Raw genomic sequence first — 19,067 nt, forward strand, 5'->3', positions numbered from 1 at the left:
TTCCCAAAATGGCCGCCAGCGCGGACGGCGGGCCTGTGTAAGGAAGTGGTGTTTCGCATTTCCGGTACCGCCTCTTCCGGCGCTAGCGGAGGCTTCCCGGAAGTGAGTGGTACACGTGCATTCGCTAAGAGGGCTGGCAGCGATGGATGCTTTGGACAAAGTCCTGTAAGTGTGTGTGGGGCGCGATGGCGTGGGAGCGAGTCTCCCGTGACCCCTGCCGCGGTCTTCCCGCTGTTGCTCTTTCCGGACGCGCTTTGCTAGTCGTTCCTGGGAAGGAGCCGGCTTGGCCGATTCTCCGCCCCGAGTCGCCGCTGGTGAAGCCTTGGCGGACCGAGAGCTGTGGGCTGGAGCGAGGGCGGGAGCCGCGATGGGCTTACGACCTCGCCACTGAGGGATTCTGAGCTGTGAGAATGGCGGTGGACCGGGTGGAGAGTTCAGGCCTCGGAATCTGACAAGAACCAGGCGACAAACTGGACTCAAAGTTTTGTCACTTTGGGCATTTAAACCGCCCTAAATCACTTTACCCTGTAAAACAGCTGTCACAACAGTCGTGTGTCATACAACTGTAGAGAGCAGTGTTTGTCACAACAGGTACAAAACGGTGATTTTTCTTTTCCTTCCAACTTTGTACACTTTTGCTTACCGCTGAGTGATGGTTAGGTTTGTTCAAAAATATTTATTGAGTTCCCAAATGTTACTACATTGGTTCCTACAGTTTTCTGCTATTTAAGTAAATGTGTAGACGACAGTTTTCTTTTTCATCATTAATGGGTTTTGTGCATCCACTATTCCTTACTAACAAGAAGTAAGGTGCTATTTATTATTATTTTTATTTATTATTTAGAAGTAAGGTGTATAGCAGTTAGCTGTATAAAAACGGTGCTTGCCTTGATTTAATTCAATAAAAAATGTGCCTCTTGACTGACCAGTAAATGACTAACTTGGTTTTATACATGACATTTCATTGGAGGAGAATTTTTTTTTTTTAAATTCTATGTTGGGAAACTAAGGTGTATGCATATTGGGCTGTCTGTCGGTCTGTCTTTCTGTCTTTCCCTACCTGTCCCAAGACAGGGACATGGAAGATTGTTTTATTTAAGAGAGGAGGAATTCTGTTCATAGGAAACTGTGTGAAAAGTACTGTGTTTACCATAGCAGAAGCAAAGTTGAATTCTTTTTTTTTTTTTTTTTTTTTTTTTTGGTTTTTCGAGACAGGGTTTCTCTGTGTAGTCCTGGCTGTCCTGGAACTCACTCTGTAGACCAGGCTGGCCTCGAACTCAGAAATCCACCTGCCTCTGCCTCCCAAGTGCTGGGATTAAAGGCGTGCGCCACCACCGCCCGGCGCAAAGTTGAATTCTTAACAGAAATGTGGAGTGATGTCCTATTACTGCCACACCATAAAAACAGAATAGTAAAGTAGCTTTTTATATTGGGGATGTAGATGGGGAGTTACATCTAGCATATTTCTTAAAAATATTTATTTATTTATGTATTTATTTATTTATTTATTTAATATGAGTACATTACTGTCTCCAGACACACCAGAAAAAGGCATCAGATCCACCATGTGGTTGCTGGGAATTGAACTCAGGACCTCTGGAAGAGCAGTCAATTCTCTTAACCCCTGAGCCCCATCTAGAACATTTTTAACGTTGGCTTGCGTGCCGGTAGTGAAGATCTTGGGCATATTACTTTTTCCAGTCTTGAGTTGCCTGATTTGTTAAAGAGCTGTAGTTACAGGCATAAGCCACCATGAAGAAACATACTAAGTTGTTAAAAATAACGGCTAACTTGACGTCATTTCGTTTTTTCAATGTATTCTTATTTATGTATATGTGAATGCTAGCTTGTATTTATGTGCACCTTGTGTATGCAGTGTCCAGAAGAAGCCAGAAGAGGACATCAGGTCTCTGAACTCGAATCACAGTCAGTTGGGAGCTGTTCTGTGGGTGCTAAGAACCCAGTCAGCCTCCTCAGCAAAGGCAGCAAGAGATTAACCTAACCTCAGCTCCACAATTCTTTAATGTTTAATAAGAGGAGGTTTAGAAAAAGTGCTAGAACAAGAGGGAACACCAAAAAGGAAGTTTTTGTAAGAAACCAAAAGCTAATAAAACACATGTTTAACAGTAATGATAAAATACTTTGCTAATATCTTCTTGAAGAAGTGGGGATTTTTGTTTGTTGAGACAGGGTTTCTCTGTGTAGCCCTGGCTATCCTGGAACTCACTCTGTAGACCAGATTGGTCTCAAACTCAGAAATCCGCCTGCCTCTGCTTCTGGAGTGCTCAGATTAAAGTTGTGTGCCATCACACAACTGGCTAAGTAAGGTTTGTTTGTTTGTTTGTTTTTGGTTATTTTTGTAATCCTACTGATAAATGTATGATTCCTGTTGAATCTTGTTTTAAGTCATCAGTCAAGTTGTCATCATTGTGTCATGAGGAAAATGTATAATTTGATCTGAATTGTGCTTTTCTTTTCTTTTTTTTTTTTTCTGTACAGAAAGCCTAAAACAAGAAGGGCTAAGAGATTCCTTGAGAAGAGAGAACCGAAGGTCAGTGAGAACATTAAGAGCGCCATGCTGATAAAAGGCGGGAATGCGAACGCAACCGTGACCCAAGTCCTCAGAGACGTGGTAGGCATGCATGCTGAGGGGCTGCTTCTGGTACTGTCTTACAGAGTGTGCTTGCGTGGGGCGGGGTGTGTGACCATGGATGGTGTGAGGATGACTGTGAGCCTGAGCCTGATGATGTGGTTCTTCTGCAAGAGGAAGGAATGCCTTGCCATCTTCCCAGCCCTGTTGAGTTGTTTGTTTTGTTTTAGACAGAGTCTTACTATGTAGCCCAGGCTGGCTCTGAATATTCTTTTAAAGTAAAATTGAAATATTTAGGAACTCGGAGTGAACTGACTTGGGCCAGGTGTGATATGATTGTTATGTCTTAAGATCTAGTCTTAAATGAAGACACTGAAATTGGAAGTCATTTACCTTGTGAGGGTAATTGTAAGGGAAAGTAAAGGGACGAGTTCTGAGTAAATTTGTATTTATTTGGGGCGTTCCCCACCCCACCCCTTTGGATGGGGTCTCATGATGCAGCCCTGGCTGGAACTTGCTGTGCAATCTGGGTTGACTTGTACCTCCTGGGTGCTAGGATGACAAGCACATGTCAGCATGCTTTACCCTGAAGAAGCTGTTTAAAGTTTGTTTTAGGGTATTTGCTTTTAGTTGTGTGTGGGCATTTGGCCTGTGTGCTGTCTGTGCACCAGTGGTCCTGGTGTTCTTAAATTCAGAACATGGCCTCAGGACTCCCAGAGCTAGAATTATGGACAGCTGTGCGTTGCCGTGTGAGTTTGGGACTTGAACCGAGTCCTCTAGAGAGCAGCCCCTGAGAACTCTTCATCACGGAGCCATCTCACCTGCCCCTTGTTGATACACATCTTAATAACTAATTTGTAAGCTGAAGCAACTTGGTATTACTGAGTTCTTTCAACAATAATAGTTTTTCTAAGTTTTAGCAGTCTTATTCTTCAGTGAGAGCAAAGAAGACATACATTGTAAGTGTCATGCATTAAGTTCTGTGCTGGAGGTGTGCCCAGGGTAGGATGGGGCATAGTTAGAAGTCACATGTTAAGTAGAGGATCAGAAATTCAGTCTACACAGAGCTGAGTCTAGTATGGACTAATGAGACTAACAAAAACCAAAAAAAATCACATACGAGGGACCTGCACATAGGCGGGCTTCCAAGAAATCATGTGTAGCTTTCATTTTGAAGGAAGAGTTGAAACAGCTTGGTGAACTGCAGATAACTGGGATGGTCAAAGGAAAGTGTCCACTTGAGGCTATAAAGGAGGGCAGGACTGTACTATAACATGGAGTGGAGTTTATTCTGAAACCTGTGGGGTCATTGAAATCTTTTTTAACTATGTTGCTGCTGCTGCTGCTAAGTGAGATAGGATCGGTCCCGTGGTGTGTGTGATGGAAGTGGAACTGGGCTCTGCAGGCAAGTGCTGCCGCTGAGCTCTGCCTGTCCAGACAATTTATTGGTTTGATGAAAGGGTTGAGAGCAAATGGTGTCAGCCTAGAGAAGAGTGCCTGGAGTCTGTGGTAAGAATGATATTGACAGCCTAGCACGCTGAAGCCTGCCTTTAATCTGTTACTGTGCTCTGGAGACAGAGGCAGGCAAGGGCTTGTCTCTCAGTTCAAAGGCAGCCTGGTCTACAAAGCAGGTTTCGGGACAGCCAGGGCTGCCCAGAGAGAACAACAAATAAGTAGTTGATGAATAAATGAGGCTGAGAGCTGGTCAGAGGGAATGGATGTGGAGGATACAAGGTTTGCTGTCATGTTGTCCCAGGTTTCTGTCTTGGTTGCCCAGAAAACAGTAATACCAATTTAGAGAGCGGGAAAAGCATCTCTGCAGTTTAGGGTATTGGCTGCTCTTCCAGAGGATACAGGTTTAAGTCTTAGCATCCCATGGCAGTTCACAGCCATTTGTAACTCCCTTTTCCAGGGGATCCAGCACCTTCTGTCTCAGCGGGCGCCAGGCTAGCATGGGACACACAGACATAAATGCAGACAGACACTCATGTATCAAATACAATAATTTAAAAATCAAATATCAGTTTAGAGAACGTGTTCAATAGGGCAGGTTTGGAGGGAAAGGCGATAATGTTCAAGGAACATCAAATTTAAGTAATTAAGATAAAAATTAGTTGTTAGGCTTATTGGGTAAGGCTGGCAAGATGGCTTGTTGGGTAAAGATACTTGCTACCGAGCCAGACAGTGTCTGGACCTGGTGGGTACTCAATAAATTGGTGAATAGCAATCATTATATGTGGCACTAATAGGTACACAGGTATTTAGGACTTACACTTTATGTAGTCGATCAAGTCTTTGGGATAGTGTCTCCAAAGTGGCCCAGGCTGTCTCATGTTAGCCACCACCTTTTTAAGCTTTCCAAGTGCTGGAATTGCAAACACGTGCCACTGTGTTATCATTTTCTCCCCTTTCCTTTGACCGTGTGGGCTACAGGACGTGAGCTCAGGTCATCAGGCTTGCTAGCAAGCAGCATACCCACTGAGCCACATTGCTTGCCTTTGAACTCTGTACCTTCTCAGCCCTGGGATTACAGATGTGACCCACTGTGTCTGGAAAAAGATGGGTTTCTCATCTTTTTCTAAAGTATTTTACTGGATGTTGTGGTATTGAGGGGAAGAGCCGTTCCTTCCCAGTGACCTTACACACTTAAGCAAGTTCTAAGAGCAGTACAATATTAGAGTGTTACAGTAATCAGCATTCATGATGATCATTCTCGGTTGTCAGAAAAAGGTGAGGCTATTCATTGCACTGAGACAGGGAAACACTTGGCTGAGTGGGAATCATCAAATGTTTTACTAAACATGGTAGCACATGTAATCCCAGAACTCAGGAGGTAGAGCAGGAAGATTGGCAGTCAAGGCAGCCGGCCACATAGCAATCCTGCCCCGACCCCTGAGTTTAAAACAACTGATGGTGCACGCATGTAGATCAGGAAGACAACTGATGGTGCACACATGTAGATCAGGAAGACAACTGATGGTGCACACATGTAGATCAGGAAGACAACTGATGGTGCACACATGTAGATCAGGAAGATTGCCATGACTCTGTTGAATGATCTGTTGAGAAAGTTTAAAATTATGTTTTACAGTATGCACTGAAGAAGCCATATGGAGTTCTATATAAAAAGTAAGTCATTATTATTATTACTGTTATTATTATTATATGGAGTTCTATAATAAAAAGTAAGTCGTTATTATTTTATTACTACTACTATTATTGCTTACTTTGGTTAGTTGTAACAATAGCTTTGTGGAAGGTTTGGAAGAAAAAGATGTTAGTATTTGCACTGAGTGAATATTCTTTTTCTTTTTCTTTTTTGATTTTTTAAAGGCAGGGTTGCTCTGTGTATCCCTAGCTGGTCTCGAACTCAGAAATCCACTTGCTTTTGCCTCCCGAATGCTGGGATTAAAGACATGCACCACCATGCCTGGCTCACAATGTTCTTTCATAACTGTAATATGTACTTACTTATTTTGTAATAATTACATATGCACAGAAAAACTGTAAAAATTTCTAGAGTTCCTGTATGTCCTTCACCCCGCTTGTCAGTGTTGCGTCTTGCATTATCACTGCAGTTATTGGAACCAGGGACTCCAGTGCTGTGGTAATACCGAGTGCGTTATTGATGAGCTCGGTCACTGTTCTCTCTTTCTAGTCTTCACACTGCCTTTAGCTGTGTTTCCCATGTGGGGATTGAACCCAGGGCGTTGTACGTGCTGAGCAAGTGCTCTGCCAGTTAGGAGTACCTCAGACCCCAGTCATCCTCTTGGTGTAGGTGTAGAGGTCAGAGGACATCTCTGTGGGCGAGTTCTCCTTCCTTCTTTCTGTGAGTTCTAGACTGAGGTCAGGCTGTCAGGCTGGGAGGCAAGTGCTAACCCGCTGAGCCATCTTGCTGCCCCCACCGTTTGTCTTCTCTAGTTTGTGAAAGTCTTTGGTAGCTTTGTCTCTGGTGTCTCCACCGTTACTGTTTTCCCCTTCATAATTGGTAAATATTTAGGGGAGAGACTATGTAAGTATAGTCATTCCTCAGTTCTTGGGGGATGGGTTTGGGATTTTCCTTCAACACACAAATCTTCAGATACTCCAGTCCCAAGTGTAAAGTGGCATGGTAGTCTTGTCTCTACATTACCTACTATGTAAATTGTAAATACCTGGTACACAGTTGTACTGTGTCGATACTAGAATAATGCTAAGAAACCAACGTCTCCCATGACCAGTGCGGATATAGGCCCCCAGCCCCCAATATCTCATATGCACAACTGCATGACTCTGGATGCTAAACTCACAAGTTCTGAGGGTCTGTCTCGTTTCTTTCTGGAAACATAGCTGCTCCTTGTCCTGTCTATAGTGGTCAGGATGATTGTGGCACTCTGGTCTCTTTCTGTTCAGAATTCTGAACATAAAGTCGTCTATTCCTTTACTTTTAAGTTACTGAAACCAGTGTGGGTTCATTGTACTCTTGGGAGTTATTATATAGTGCTGTTATTTGATCCTAGTACAGTCTATTCTTATAACACACAGTGGTGTTTTAATAAGAAAAGATTTTAAAAATATATGTTTATTTGTGAGTATGATTTAGCTGTCTTCAGACACACCAGAAGGGGGCATCAGATCCCATTACAGATGGTTGTGAGCCACCATGTGGTTGCTGGGAATTGAACTCAGGACCTCTGGAAGAGCAGTCAGTGCTCTTAACCACTGAGCCATCTCTTCAGCCCCATTTTTGTTTGTTTTAAATAGAGTTTCTCTGTGTAGTCTTGACTGTCTTAGAACTCTCTGTAGACCAGGCTGGCCTCAAACTCACATTCACCTGCTTCTGCCTCCCTAGTGCTGGGATTACAGGATCTCATTATGCAGCCTGGCTTGTCTGGAATTACTGATATCTCCCTACCTCTACTTTGCAAATAGTGGGATTAATGGTGTTACTACATACTGCTGTTTTAATCATTTGATATAAAATTACCTGTTATTCAGTATTTAATTTAATTGAATGTACTTTTAACATTAAAACTGAAGTCACTCTTTTTTTAATATTTTTAGGAAAAATATTACAAGGCCATTTGAGGATCAGACATCACTGGTGAGTACAAGACCTTTTTTTAAGAGAGTGGGTGTGTGGTTGGGTAATGGTACTAGCTCATGCTTGCCTAGCATGACAGGCCCTGGGTTCTGTCCCCACCACTCAGAAATAACAGAACAGGACGAGTAAAAATGACTGCAGACTAAATCATGCTGTATTCATAAATTATTATTTTTAAGTTAGAAATCCTGTGTATGAGAATTTTGATACTCAGATTGAGAAATAAGATTACTGTCTTTTAGAGTGTGTGTGTGTGTGTGTATTTGTGTATTTGTGTGTGGTTTGAATTAAACTCACGTACCAAGCTTTGTACCTCTATCCACTAAGCCACCTCTCGTACCTGAGAATGTAAAAGATACAGCTCATATTTTGGTGGTGATGTTTCCAGACAGGGTTTCTCTGTGTAGCCCTGGCTGTCCTGGAACTCACTCTGTAGACCAGGCTGACCTTGAACTCAGATCCACCTGCTTCTGCCTCAAGTGCTGGGATTAAAGGTGTTCACTGCCACTGCCTGTGTGCCTGGCTTGCTTTCTGTCTCTGTCTCTGTGTCTCCCCCCACCCCCCCCCTCTCTGTCTCTGTCTCTGTCTCTCTCTCTCTCTCTCTCTCTCTCTCTCTCTGTCTTTGAGACAGTGTGCCTTTATTTATTATGTAGCTCTCTCTAGATGTCCTGGAAATATATAGACCAGGCTGGCCTCAAACTCCAGCTGCATCTGTCTCCTGAGTGCTGGGAGCCATTGTCTCACCACACCCTGCCTGTTTTTTGGTTTTTGACACAGGGTCCCATGTATTCCAGGGTGGTTTGAGCTCTGTATATAGCCTAAGGTGACTTTGAGTTTCTTAGCCCCCTGCATCCACCTCCAATGCTGTGATTACGGGCATGGACCACCACCACTGTTCAGGCAGTGCTGGGATAGAACCAAGGGCTTTGTACATGCCAGGCAAGACTCACCTGACTGACATACATCCCCAGTCCTGTGGTAGTTTTTATGAAAAAAGAATTAGTATCTAGAAAGAGAAGAATCTGATGGAAAATATGACGACTTTGAGTGTAAAACAGACAAGGGCGATTCCTCTTTGCTGTGTATGAAGGGAATTGGAGGAAGATGAGGAGAAAGGGCTTCTTCTGTAAATTGGATGGAGATGGCTGTGCTGTTGATCTCTAAAACAAATCTTTGTTTTGTTTGCTTGTTTTTTTTTTTCCTTTTTTTTTTTTTTTGAAATAGGGTCTCATGTGCCTTGGCTGGTGTAGCAAAGGCTGGCCTTGAAATCTGGATAATATGCGTTCATCTTTTTTTTTTTTTTTTCTGTATTTGAGATGGGTTTTTACAGGTAAGATGGTTGCTTGTTTGGAGACAGGCTCCAGTGCTTCTGCCTCAGCCTTCCAAATGCATGAGCCAGTGCAGCAGGCCAGGCTCTGGTTCTTCAAGCGTTTTTCTTCTTATTTTGTAGGAGTTCTTTTCAAAGAAGTCAGACTGCTCCTTATTCATGTTTGGCTCCCATAATAAGAAGAGGCCAAATAATCTAGTAATAGGTGAGTGTCGTCCTCTTTCGGTTTTAGTTCGAGACAAGGTCTTACAGTGCAGCTCTGTCATGCCTACAACTCAGGAGATCCCCCTGCCTCTGAGTGCCAGCGTTAATGGCATTTGCCACCATTCTTCGGCGTTTTTGTTCATAGAGTCAGCTCTGTGACTCAGATTAATGGGTGTTTTCAGAATTTACAAGCCATCAGTAGGCCCCAAAATAGTTTCTGCTGCTGCTTTATCCTTGTGACGTTGGACTGGGGTCTACCTCAGTGGTAGAGTCCTTGTCTGGCTTTTTGAAGGCTTGGATTGGAATCCCAGTGGAATCACCACAGAAACTTTGCACCAGTGACATCAGTATCACCCTGCCATCTCAGGGAAGTGAGAAAAAATATGAACTAGTTCTTGGTTAGTAATCTTAGAACACCATTGCTAACATCTTTAGAGACCAGTTCCAAACAGGAAGTGTGATTTTATCTATTTATTTATTCTATGTGTGTGTTTGTATATATATAAATCACATGAAATTACAGGGTGCTGGGAACCAAACTCAGGTCCTCGGGAAAAGCAGAAAATACTGTTAGCTACTGAGACATCTCCACCCCTGATACACAGAGTTTCTATCTAACATGTTCAGTCGTAGGCGACCCCTTTACGGTCTGTGGTCTTCATATGTCTTGGTTTTTGAGGGTGGATGCTTTTGTTAAGGTTTTGACCCAAGCCTGATGCATGTTGAACACTCCAGGTATTGCTGAGCTACACTTCTTTTTAGTTAATTTAATTACTTTTATGTAGACTCTTTATCTAACCCCAGGCTAGCCCAGGACTTGTTTTATAGCCCAGGTTGATCTTGAACTGCATTCTCCTGCCTCCCCAGTGCGGGGATTGTAGATGCTCAACACCACACCCAGCTCCCTATTTATTCTGTAAAAAAAAAAGGAGTTGTGCTCCTTGAGAGTGCTGTAGAGCTTTTCCTGACTAACATCCTAACAAACAACTAAGTAGACGTCAGAGTTTGAGAAGGCAGTGTGTGAGTGCAGAGAGACAGAGAAGACACAGTAATTTGGAGCCTTATAGGTAACAAAAGGTGACTGTGAAAATCTATGTGCTTAAAAATGTGTTTGCTTTTAGGTCGTATGTATGACTACCATGTGCTGGATATGATTGAACTAGGTATTGAGAAATTTGTGTCTCTAAAAGATATTAAGGTAAGATACAGATTGTAAAACTACTAGCGTTTTAATAATGTTCTTGCCAATATTAGCATCTTGTGATGAAGAAAGTACTGATAAAACATTATAGAAAAAAAAACTTCATGCAGAAATAAATTTTTTTGTTTGTTTGTTTTTGTTTTTGTTTTTTCAAGACAGGGTTTCTCTGTGTAGCCCTGGCTGTCCTGGAACTCACTCTGTAGACCAGGCTGGCCTCGAACTCAGAAATCCGCCTGCCTCTGCCTCCCAAGTGCTGGGATTAAAAGCGTGTGCCACCACTGCCCGGCTGTAATATTTATTTTTATTTTGTGTGTATTTTTTTTTATTTTGTGTATATTTATTTTTATTTTGGCGCAGAAATAAAATTTACCTTTATTTTTAAAAGAGGACATGGAGGTTGGGCAGTGGTGGCCCATGCCTTTAGCCATACTGCTTGGGAGGCAGGGGCAAGTAGATTTCTTGAGTTCAAGGCCAGCCTGGTCTACACAGAGAAACCCTGTCTCAAAAAACAAGCAACAACAAAAACCCAAACAAACAGAAGAGGAATGAATTTTTTTTTATTAATAATATATAGTACATGGATCTTATGAAGTTAAACTTGAGAGTGTGATGACCTGTTCTTAGTTAGGTTTATGGTTTAAATGCTGTCTTTCATAAGTGGTAACAACATTTAGAGACAATGTGAAGTTCTTAACTTGGGTGCTGTTCTATGACCTAAAACCCTTGGCTGCTCCTGTATTATTTTGGCTGTTAGTTGTCAGATTACTAGCATGACCTCCCCTGGGAACCTACACTGTATCTACTGGTTTGAATCAGATTGTGAAATAGGAGGTAGTCAAGTGTGGTAGATAAAACAGCCTAAAAGTCAGCAACAGCCTCCCGTGAGACTGTCCTGTCAGATACATGTTATCACTTGCATCTTACAGGTGTGAGATCAAGGCAGTTTTCTCTGGCTGGTGGGGTTTTTGTCTGTCTGTCTGTCTGTCTGTCTGTTTTTGAGACAGGGCTCACTATGAGCTTTGGCTGTCCTGGAACTCCCTACCTCTGCCATCCAAGTGCTGGGATTAAAGGCATTCACCGCTGCATCAGGCCCAGTTTTCCATTTACATTTGGTGATTGAAGCCCAAAGGGTTTCATTGTTGAACTTTAAAGTCATACATATGGTAGATAAAACTCAAGATTAGAATTTAAGAGCATAGAGAGAAAACAATATTGTGTGTAATGGAAAGTTATATAACTTAGTGGGGGTTCTGTGTGTTGCTTTTTTTGATGTAGAATTTTAACTAACCCAGGCTGGCCTCAGACTTGCTATGTGGCCAGGGCTGAGTTTGAACTTCTAATCTTTCTGCTTCCACTTCCCACAAGTGCTGGGGTGACAAGCGTGATGCAGTGTGCCCAGCTGAGTTGTCCATTTTCAAGGCTTATGATATGGTTAATTCATAGTAAATGTGTATTGTCTGTCTCTTCAGCTCTCCTCTAAACAGGGACAGACCTTGAAGGTTTAGTGTGATAACTAAATATCCTTACCCTGTGGGTTTGAAAAAGACTTACCAACTCCGTGTGTGGTCAGTAACTCCAGCTTCCAAAGCTCAGGGTAGAGCAATGGCCTCAAATTGGACCCGTGGGTTCAAGGCATAGCTTGTCATCTAAGTGACACTGACTTATCAGATTAGTTGTTTTTCTCCATCCTCAGTTGTGGATGTAGCAACAAGAAACGAGATGGTGTATGTGCAAACATTTTCAGATTGTTTTAATTTTGGCTATCTTTAAAATATCATAAATTCTCTAGATTTTGGTAACTAAATAATTAAACTTGTTTAGTTTAGTTTTGTGTTTTGATCTCATAGACTAGTAAGTGCCCCGAGGGAACAAAACCCATGTTGATATTTGCTGGTGATGATTTTGATGTGACAGAAGACTACAGAAGATTAAAAAGTCTTCTTATTGGTAAGTGCTGATGGTGTATATAAGGCCCTTTTTAATATAAGTACTACTTACATGCTTTTAAAATTTTATCTTTGTAGCACAGTAGGGAGGGAGTTAGCTGATCATAACTTAGTGAGCTAGTTCATTGTAATTTGTTTCCTTCAGTTTCTTTTTAAAAATTATTTTATATAATTTGTGGGTGTTTTGTCTGCAAGTATGTACGTTATATACATGTCTCATGCTGGTGGAGGCCACAGAGGGGCATCAGATCCCTTGGGGATGGAATTGCAGACAGATGAGAGCTGCTGTGCAGGTCCTCTGGTACAGTTACTGATCTTATTGTAGAGATTTCTGTAGGTCCCCAATTTCTTCTTTAAAGAAAGTGGTTTGTTGAAAATATGTTATAGTGGGCAGTGGTGGAAAATTCCTGTAGTCAGGCAGATCTCTGAGTTTGAGGCTAGCCTGGTCTACAGAGTAAGTTCCAGAACATCCACAAAAACCTTCACAGAGAAACCCTGTTTTGAAAAACAAAAAGCAAGCAAGGAAGAAAGCTTCTTGCCGTAGCTCCCACTGGCCTTGCATTCTCTCTTTGTCCTTCAGTGCTAAGAGGACGCTGTCATCCCCAGCTAGCTTCATTCTTACCGTGTTTCTAGCATCTTCAGGTTCTTTTCTAGGAAACCTTTGAGTCCACCCAGCTCCTTCGTCTTAAGTGCTAAGCGTTTTCCCTCGATTTGCACTGGGCACTTTGGCCACAGACCATCTAAGGCTGGTTTTTTTCCCCCCTTTGGGAGCTCAGGACCTTGTGCGTGTAAGCAGCACACCTCTGCCTCCTTTGCCAATAGAGGACTTAACTCTCTGTGAGCCATGCTAGTTCCTTTGTTTTAGTTTGGTTGTTGAACAGGCCTCATAGATCCCTGGCTGGTCTGGAACTTGCTATGTAGCCAATTCTGGCCTTGAACTCACAGAGATCTGAGTGCTGGGAGTAAAGGTATGGGCTACCATGCCCAGCTGTAAGTCACTTTTTAAGTTTGGAAAAGCTGTCCTTATTCTCTATCAGAAGGTTACTGATCATAGTATTGTGTTGCCATACTTTGCTATTTGATTTATGACTAGGAACGGTGTACGTTGTACAAGTGGTATGAACTGGTTCAAATCTGCAGGAGCATCAGCATCTGAGGGTTAGAGGCAGGCTGGGATGCATGAGACTCTGCCTCAAAAAACCAGAAACGGGCTGGAGAGATAGCCCTGTCATTTAGACCCCTTGCTGGTTTTGTAGAAAGCCAGGCTTTCTCAGTACCCACATGGGGGCTCATCTGTAACTCTAGTTCCGGGAGAGCCGATACTGTCTCTGGCCTCCATGTGCATGTGGTACACATATATACACATAGGCAAGCACTTACACACATAAATAAAAACAAGCACACACTAGCCAGGTACAGTGGTGCACCTTTAATCCTAGCACTTGGGAAGCAGAGGGAGATGGATCTCTGAGTGTTAGACCTTATCTACATAGTGAGTTTTAGCAGCCAAGGGTACAAACACAGATATTGTTTCTTAAACAAACAAGCAAAAACAGCTGTCAGAGTATTTGCCGTGCATTCACAAGGCCTTGGGTTCATGCCATACCACAAAAATCTCAAGGAAAAGAAAATTAAACGTGTCCCTTATGAAATGTATTGTTTCTCTTTCTGTTCTTTACTTCCTTGCTAAGTAAGGTGGAACCCTGGGGGTTCCATTCACGGCGCAAGTACTTCCTTTTTGATAGACAGCTCAAGATCTGTTTCTGATGCTCAGCACTTTTTAAAACTTCAGTAATGTATTTTGTTCAAGGTTAACATCAGGCTGACATCACTAGTTGTCACACGTCTGAAAGCAAGCTAAAGGTTGGCTGGGGAAATAGCCCAAGGGCTGGTTATATGCTTCAGCTTGGTTATAATCCAGGTGCTGTGGAGGGAGAGATGGGCCGGCACACTCCAGGGATTGTGGCTAACCAGCCTAGGCTAGTTGTCAGGGTCTATCCCAGGGAACCTGCTCCTGTGGAACAGCACTGGTGATTGCTCTAGCCTCAGTGAGCATTTGTATGTGTGTCGTCCCCGTCCCTCCTCCCCCCCCCCACACACACATGTTAAGAAGATGGCACTTTGTAGTTGAATTTTGAAATAGTTCTCTTTAACAATGGAATATGTGCTTTCAGATTTCTTCAGAGGTCCCACAGTATCAAACGTCCGGCTGGCTGGATTGGAGTATGTTCTGCACTTCACTGCCCTGAATGGGAAGGTTTACTTTCGAAGCTATAAGTAAGTGCATCTCTGGGTGTTGTTTGAAGTTCTCAGGGGTTACAGTGGGTCTGGAGAATTTGCAGATAGTCGTGGCAGGGCTGTGCCCTGATCCCTCCATCTTTCCTTCCTGCTAGCCTTGATTTGGGGAACTTATTTTTCCTGGGTCTCTGATTGTTTGTTGTGAGCCTAGTGTTTAGTAATCTCCCGTCCTAGATTTCTGTCATTGTTCTTGACTGGATTTAGAGCACCAACCTCAGTCAGGCCAGCCAAAGTAACTTTCAAAATTCTAGACTTGAAAGCTACAACCTAAAGCAGGTAGAAAGTACCAAAGGCTGACTACAGTAATTTCTCCTGTACGATAGGTTTCTACCATAACCCCAGCACAGTGTTAATATGAATGTAAATCCCAACGAGCAGAGTACGTTCTTGTTTGATTTGAGTTTTTGAAACATTATCTCTAGATGTACTTTTTTTTTTAATTTATTTTTTAATTTTATGTGTATTAGTACACTGCAGCTGTCTTTAGACCCACCAGAAGAGGGCATCGGATCCCATTACAGATGGTTGTGAGCCACTATGTGGTTGCTGGGAATTGAACTCAGGACCTCTGGAAGAGCAGTCAGTGCTCTTAACCACTGAGCCACCTCTCCGGCCCCTATTGTTGCTTTATTGAGACAGGGTTTCACATAGTTCAGACTGGTCTTGAAGTCACTGTATAGCAGAGAATGGTCTTTAACTGGTCCTCAAGCCTCCATTTCCCAAGTGCTGGGATTCCCACACCTGCCTAAGCTCTTTCAGCTCTTCATAGGTTATCACTCACAAAACAGTTGGGGTGAGATGAGATTACTAGTGACTGGGAGTGGGGATGTAAAAGAAAAGCGGGTAAACATCGTGGATATACAAGATGTGTCCATATAAAGTATCGTGTGAGCCCCATTCATTTGTGGTATTAGTATGTTAATAATACAGAGAACATCTTAAGACTTTCTGTTCTCTGTCTTGTCTTTGTCTGTTGCCTGGGTCCTTACCTTTCCTCTCTCCTGCTCCCCAGATTTTTCTGGATCTGGAGTTACTGGACATAGAGTGTTAAAGAAGAAGTGTGATTTAGTTATGGGGATGTCTAGGTTTACTGCTGTCTACAGACGTCATCAGTGTGCTCTTGGGAAACACTGATTTGGAGTGGGTTGACTGAACTCAGATAGTGTTGGAGATGGGAGAGTGTTACTTTCTAACGTTCAGTTACAATTCTTACTCTGGTGGCATAACTCTTGGAGCCTTGTGCAAACATTCGTGTTGTACGACTGAATTATTTGAAAATTATGTTCACATATGTTGTTTCTTAGTGATATTACATAATTTTATTTTCTGATTTTAAAAAACTAAACAAAGGATGTACTTGGCATGAATGCCCAAAATGTTGAAGAAGAGATTTGGTCTTTGCAACTTATTATTTGAAACTACAAAACCGTCTCAACAAAGATATTTCAGAGAAGGACTTTAAAAAAGAATTAAAGCAGCTTCACCCCCTTCCCTCGCCCTTTCATAAAGGCTGCTGTTGAAGAAGTCTGGGTGCAGAACACCACGAATCGAACTAGAGGAGATGGGACCGTCGTTGGACCTGGTTATGAGGCGGACACACTTAGCGTCAGATGACCTTTATAAACTGTCCATGAAAGTGCCTAAAGCTCTCAAGGTACTTAACCTATGATGGGGTACTTCTGTGTTTATTTCTGTATTCCACTCTGCCTGGGAAGGATTTGTGGTGAATTATATTAAAGAGATACACAAAAAGATGAGTGAAATAGATAAATGGTAGGCTCTGAGCCAGGAAAAGGAGAAAGAACCCATCCAGACATCAAGGCAATAAAGAATTGCAGAAGCCAGGGGTCTAGTTTGGCTGACAGTTTTCTGGTGGCCAACACTACCGTTTCCAGCAAACCCAGAATAGTGTGAGCGCCGTGAAAACTGGGTTGAGAGCTGTGTTTCTAGAATTATATATACATTAAGTATATGTTGACTTACAGTCTAGGCTGGCCTTGAACTCTGATTCTTCTGTCTCAGACCTTCAAGTGCTGGATTGTAGGCATGCAGTACCAGGCCCAGCTTTGTTTTGACTTTTAAATTGTCTCAGAAACAAATAGAAGGCCTAAGGTTAAAAGCACTTGTTACTGATCTGGAGGACCAGAGCTTTGGGTCCCAACATCCACCTGCACACACATATACACATAAATAACAATTTTTTTTTTTTTAAAGCAACAGAGATTTTAACTCTGGAATACTAGTACAGATTAAAGCTAAATATGGCAAACTGTCTTGGTACATGGCAGTGGTCAATGTGTCCTGATTCTTGCCAGATGACCTGACATTTTACCTAGACGGCAGCATTGTTGGACATGGGGGAGAGACCAGTGCTGGCTCTGAATGAGAATTTGCGTTTTAACAAAGTCCCATGATCTCTAGATGAGAGAGGTGTGTGAAGCTGTGTTCTTTATGCCACTGAGGGGCTTCACGGTGGGAATTGTTTTGAGAGTTGTGCTACATTCTTAGTAGTTTATATAGTAAATGCCATTTTTAAAATTACATACATACATATATATGTGTATATATAAGTATACACACACACACTTTTTTTCCCTCTTGTTTTATAGCCAAAGAAGAGAAAGAATATCTCTCAGGATACCTTTGGTACAACGTTTGGAAGGATTCATATGCAGAAGCAAGACCTAAGCAAACTACAGACGAGGAAGATGAAGGGGTTGAAGAAGCGACCTGCTGAGAATGGGATAGAAGACCAGGGGGAGAAGTCAAAGAGAATTAAGAAAAATTAGTGGAACCTGACTGACAACAAGCACTTTCTTGTGGTTGTTACTAAAGAGATTTGTTTTACTTGAGGCTGTTTGGTTTTCTGATACGAATTTGTGGCTCACTTGGATAAGGTGAGGGTGTGACAAAATTTCACACTGTAGCCCAGGCTGGCCTCAGCCTCCCAGTTGCTGTGATTACAGGCATGTAGCCCAGGCTGGCCTCAGCCTCCCAGTTGCTGTGATTACAGGCATGTAGCCCAGGCTGGCCTCAGCCTCCCAGTTGCTGTGATTACAGGCATGTAGCCCAGGCTGGCCTCAGCCTCCCAGTTGCTGTGATTACAGGCATGTAGCCCAGGCTGGCCTCAGCCTCCCAGTTGCTGTGATTACAGGCGTGTACCACCATGTCCAGCATAGTGTAGATTTCTATAGCATTATTTATTGCGTAAAATTTTTTTTAAAAAAATTGAAATTTGTGTTTGGATTATACCCCAGATCTCACTGTTTCTAACTTTTAAAGCTGATTTGTGTGTACACATGTATGTCCCAGTGTGGGTGTGGTCAGAAGACAGGTGTGGAGTGATTATACCCTGTGGGGATTGAACTCTTTAGTGTGCCAGACTCCTGCCTTGGGTAAGGCCTTATCCACTGAGCCATCCTGTTAGCTCAGTTTATCACCTGTTTTTATGAACAAATAACATACTACAAGTTTAAGACGGGTTTATTTACCTGTGCCATAAGGTCCCCCGTGTGACCTTTATGCCCGGTGATAGCCCTCTCCCCAAATCCTGCCTGTGTGTGAGAATGAGGGGGACCACCACACAGTGGATCAGGTGGTGCTGGACACAGTAACTCAGGTGATGAGAGGTGAGTTGGAGTCAGAGTCTGAACACATGAGCGGAGCATTAACTGGCTCATCGGGGAGGGGATTTTCCTGAGAGAGGGCTTACTACTGTGGTAAGTGGTGGGGCGTGTTTGCAACTGGTTGTGTACCCCCTGAGTTGACTTCCTCCCAGGGTACCCAGGCCTATTGCACACCAAGCTGGACCGGAGGGAGGGAAGCTTAGCTAGGCGCAGGTGTGTACAAGGCAGTGAGTGTGGGGGCAGTGAACACACCTGGGAACAGCTGCAGAGAACTGGCTTTTGGGTTATTTGTGTGTGTGTGAGGGGGTGGTATTTCTGCACCTGGGGAGGTGGCCACGGTCTATGCAGAAGTATTTGTGTGACCATTTACCATTGGCTAGGCAAGGAAGAAACTTCATCTCTATACTCAGGGGCTGTAGGGTTGGGGGTGGGCTGGGTGGAGCCTTACAAAGCCAGACAAAGAGTAAGACCTAATAACTGCCAGGACAGTAAATTTCAGCTAGGGTTGATGGGGGAGCCAGCTTTATGGCCCCAGGTTGGGAGGTGGTAGTTAACTCCTGCTGTCTTCATGTTTAAGGTATCCTGGGTTGAATCTCCCTCCAGCCTTCTGTAACCCCGGGCCATTACAGTTCCACAGTTGTAAATATGCTGTATTTTTAGGGAAGCTACTGCCTTGTATAATATGCCAGTCAGTGGCCAATTTGTCCTTGGAGACATGATGCCACTGGGGTCCTTAGAGTACACCTGGTCTTCATGGTTGACTTGGTCTTTATAAGAATGGAATTCGGGAAA

General features: G+C 43.1%; 1 protein-coding gene across 2 annotated transcripts; it reads left to right on the forward strand.

Moving 5' to 3' along the window:
* Positions 1 to 59: 59 nt before the first annotated feature.
* Positions 60 to 17,501, forward strand: Rpf2 (ribosome production factor 2 homolog). Of its 2 annotated transcripts, none has more exons than XM_034524292.2 (10): positions 60 to 165; positions 2,500 to 2,632; positions 5,682 to 5,719; positions 7,634 to 7,673; positions 9,124 to 9,205; positions 10,326 to 10,402; positions 12,253 to 12,352; positions 14,526 to 14,628; positions 16,159 to 16,303; positions 17,259 to 17,501. In XM_034524292.2, the coding sequence occupies exons 1-10, from the start codon at positions 143 to 145 to the stop codon at positions 17,436 to 17,438; spliced, it is 921 nt and encodes a 306-aa protein (XP_034380183.1). In that variant the 5' UTR covers positions 60 to 142; the 3' UTR covers positions 17,439 to 17,501. The 2 variants fall into 2 exon arrangements, with proteins under 2 accessions (XP_034380183.1, XP_034380184.1); XM_034524293.2 differs by lacking the exon at positions 60 to 165 and adding an exon at positions 192 to 591.
* Positions 17,502 to 19,067: the final 1,566 nt, after the last annotated feature.

Source organism: Arvicanthis niloticus, chromosome 20, assembly GCF_011762505.2.
Source record: "Arvicanthis niloticus isolate mArvNil1 chromosome 20, mArvNil1.pat.X, whole genome shotgun sequence".
NCBI lineage: Eukaryota > Metazoa > Chordata > Mammalia > Rodentia > Muridae > Arvicanthis > Arvicanthis niloticus.

Bases quoted from the DNA above. Each gene is read 5' to 3' on its own strand.
- Rpf2 (XM_034524292.2), top strand. From the start codon at position 143: ATGGATGCTTTGGACAAAGTCCT. The intron at 2,633-5,681 runs GTAGGCATGCAT...TATGTTTTACAG, and splicing joins CCCAAGTCCTCAGAGACGTG to TATGCACTGAAGAAGCCATA. The intron at 7,674-9,123 runs GTGAGTACAAGA...CTTATTTTGTAG, and splicing joins TTGAGGATCAGACATCACTG to GAGTTCTTTTCAAAGAAGTC.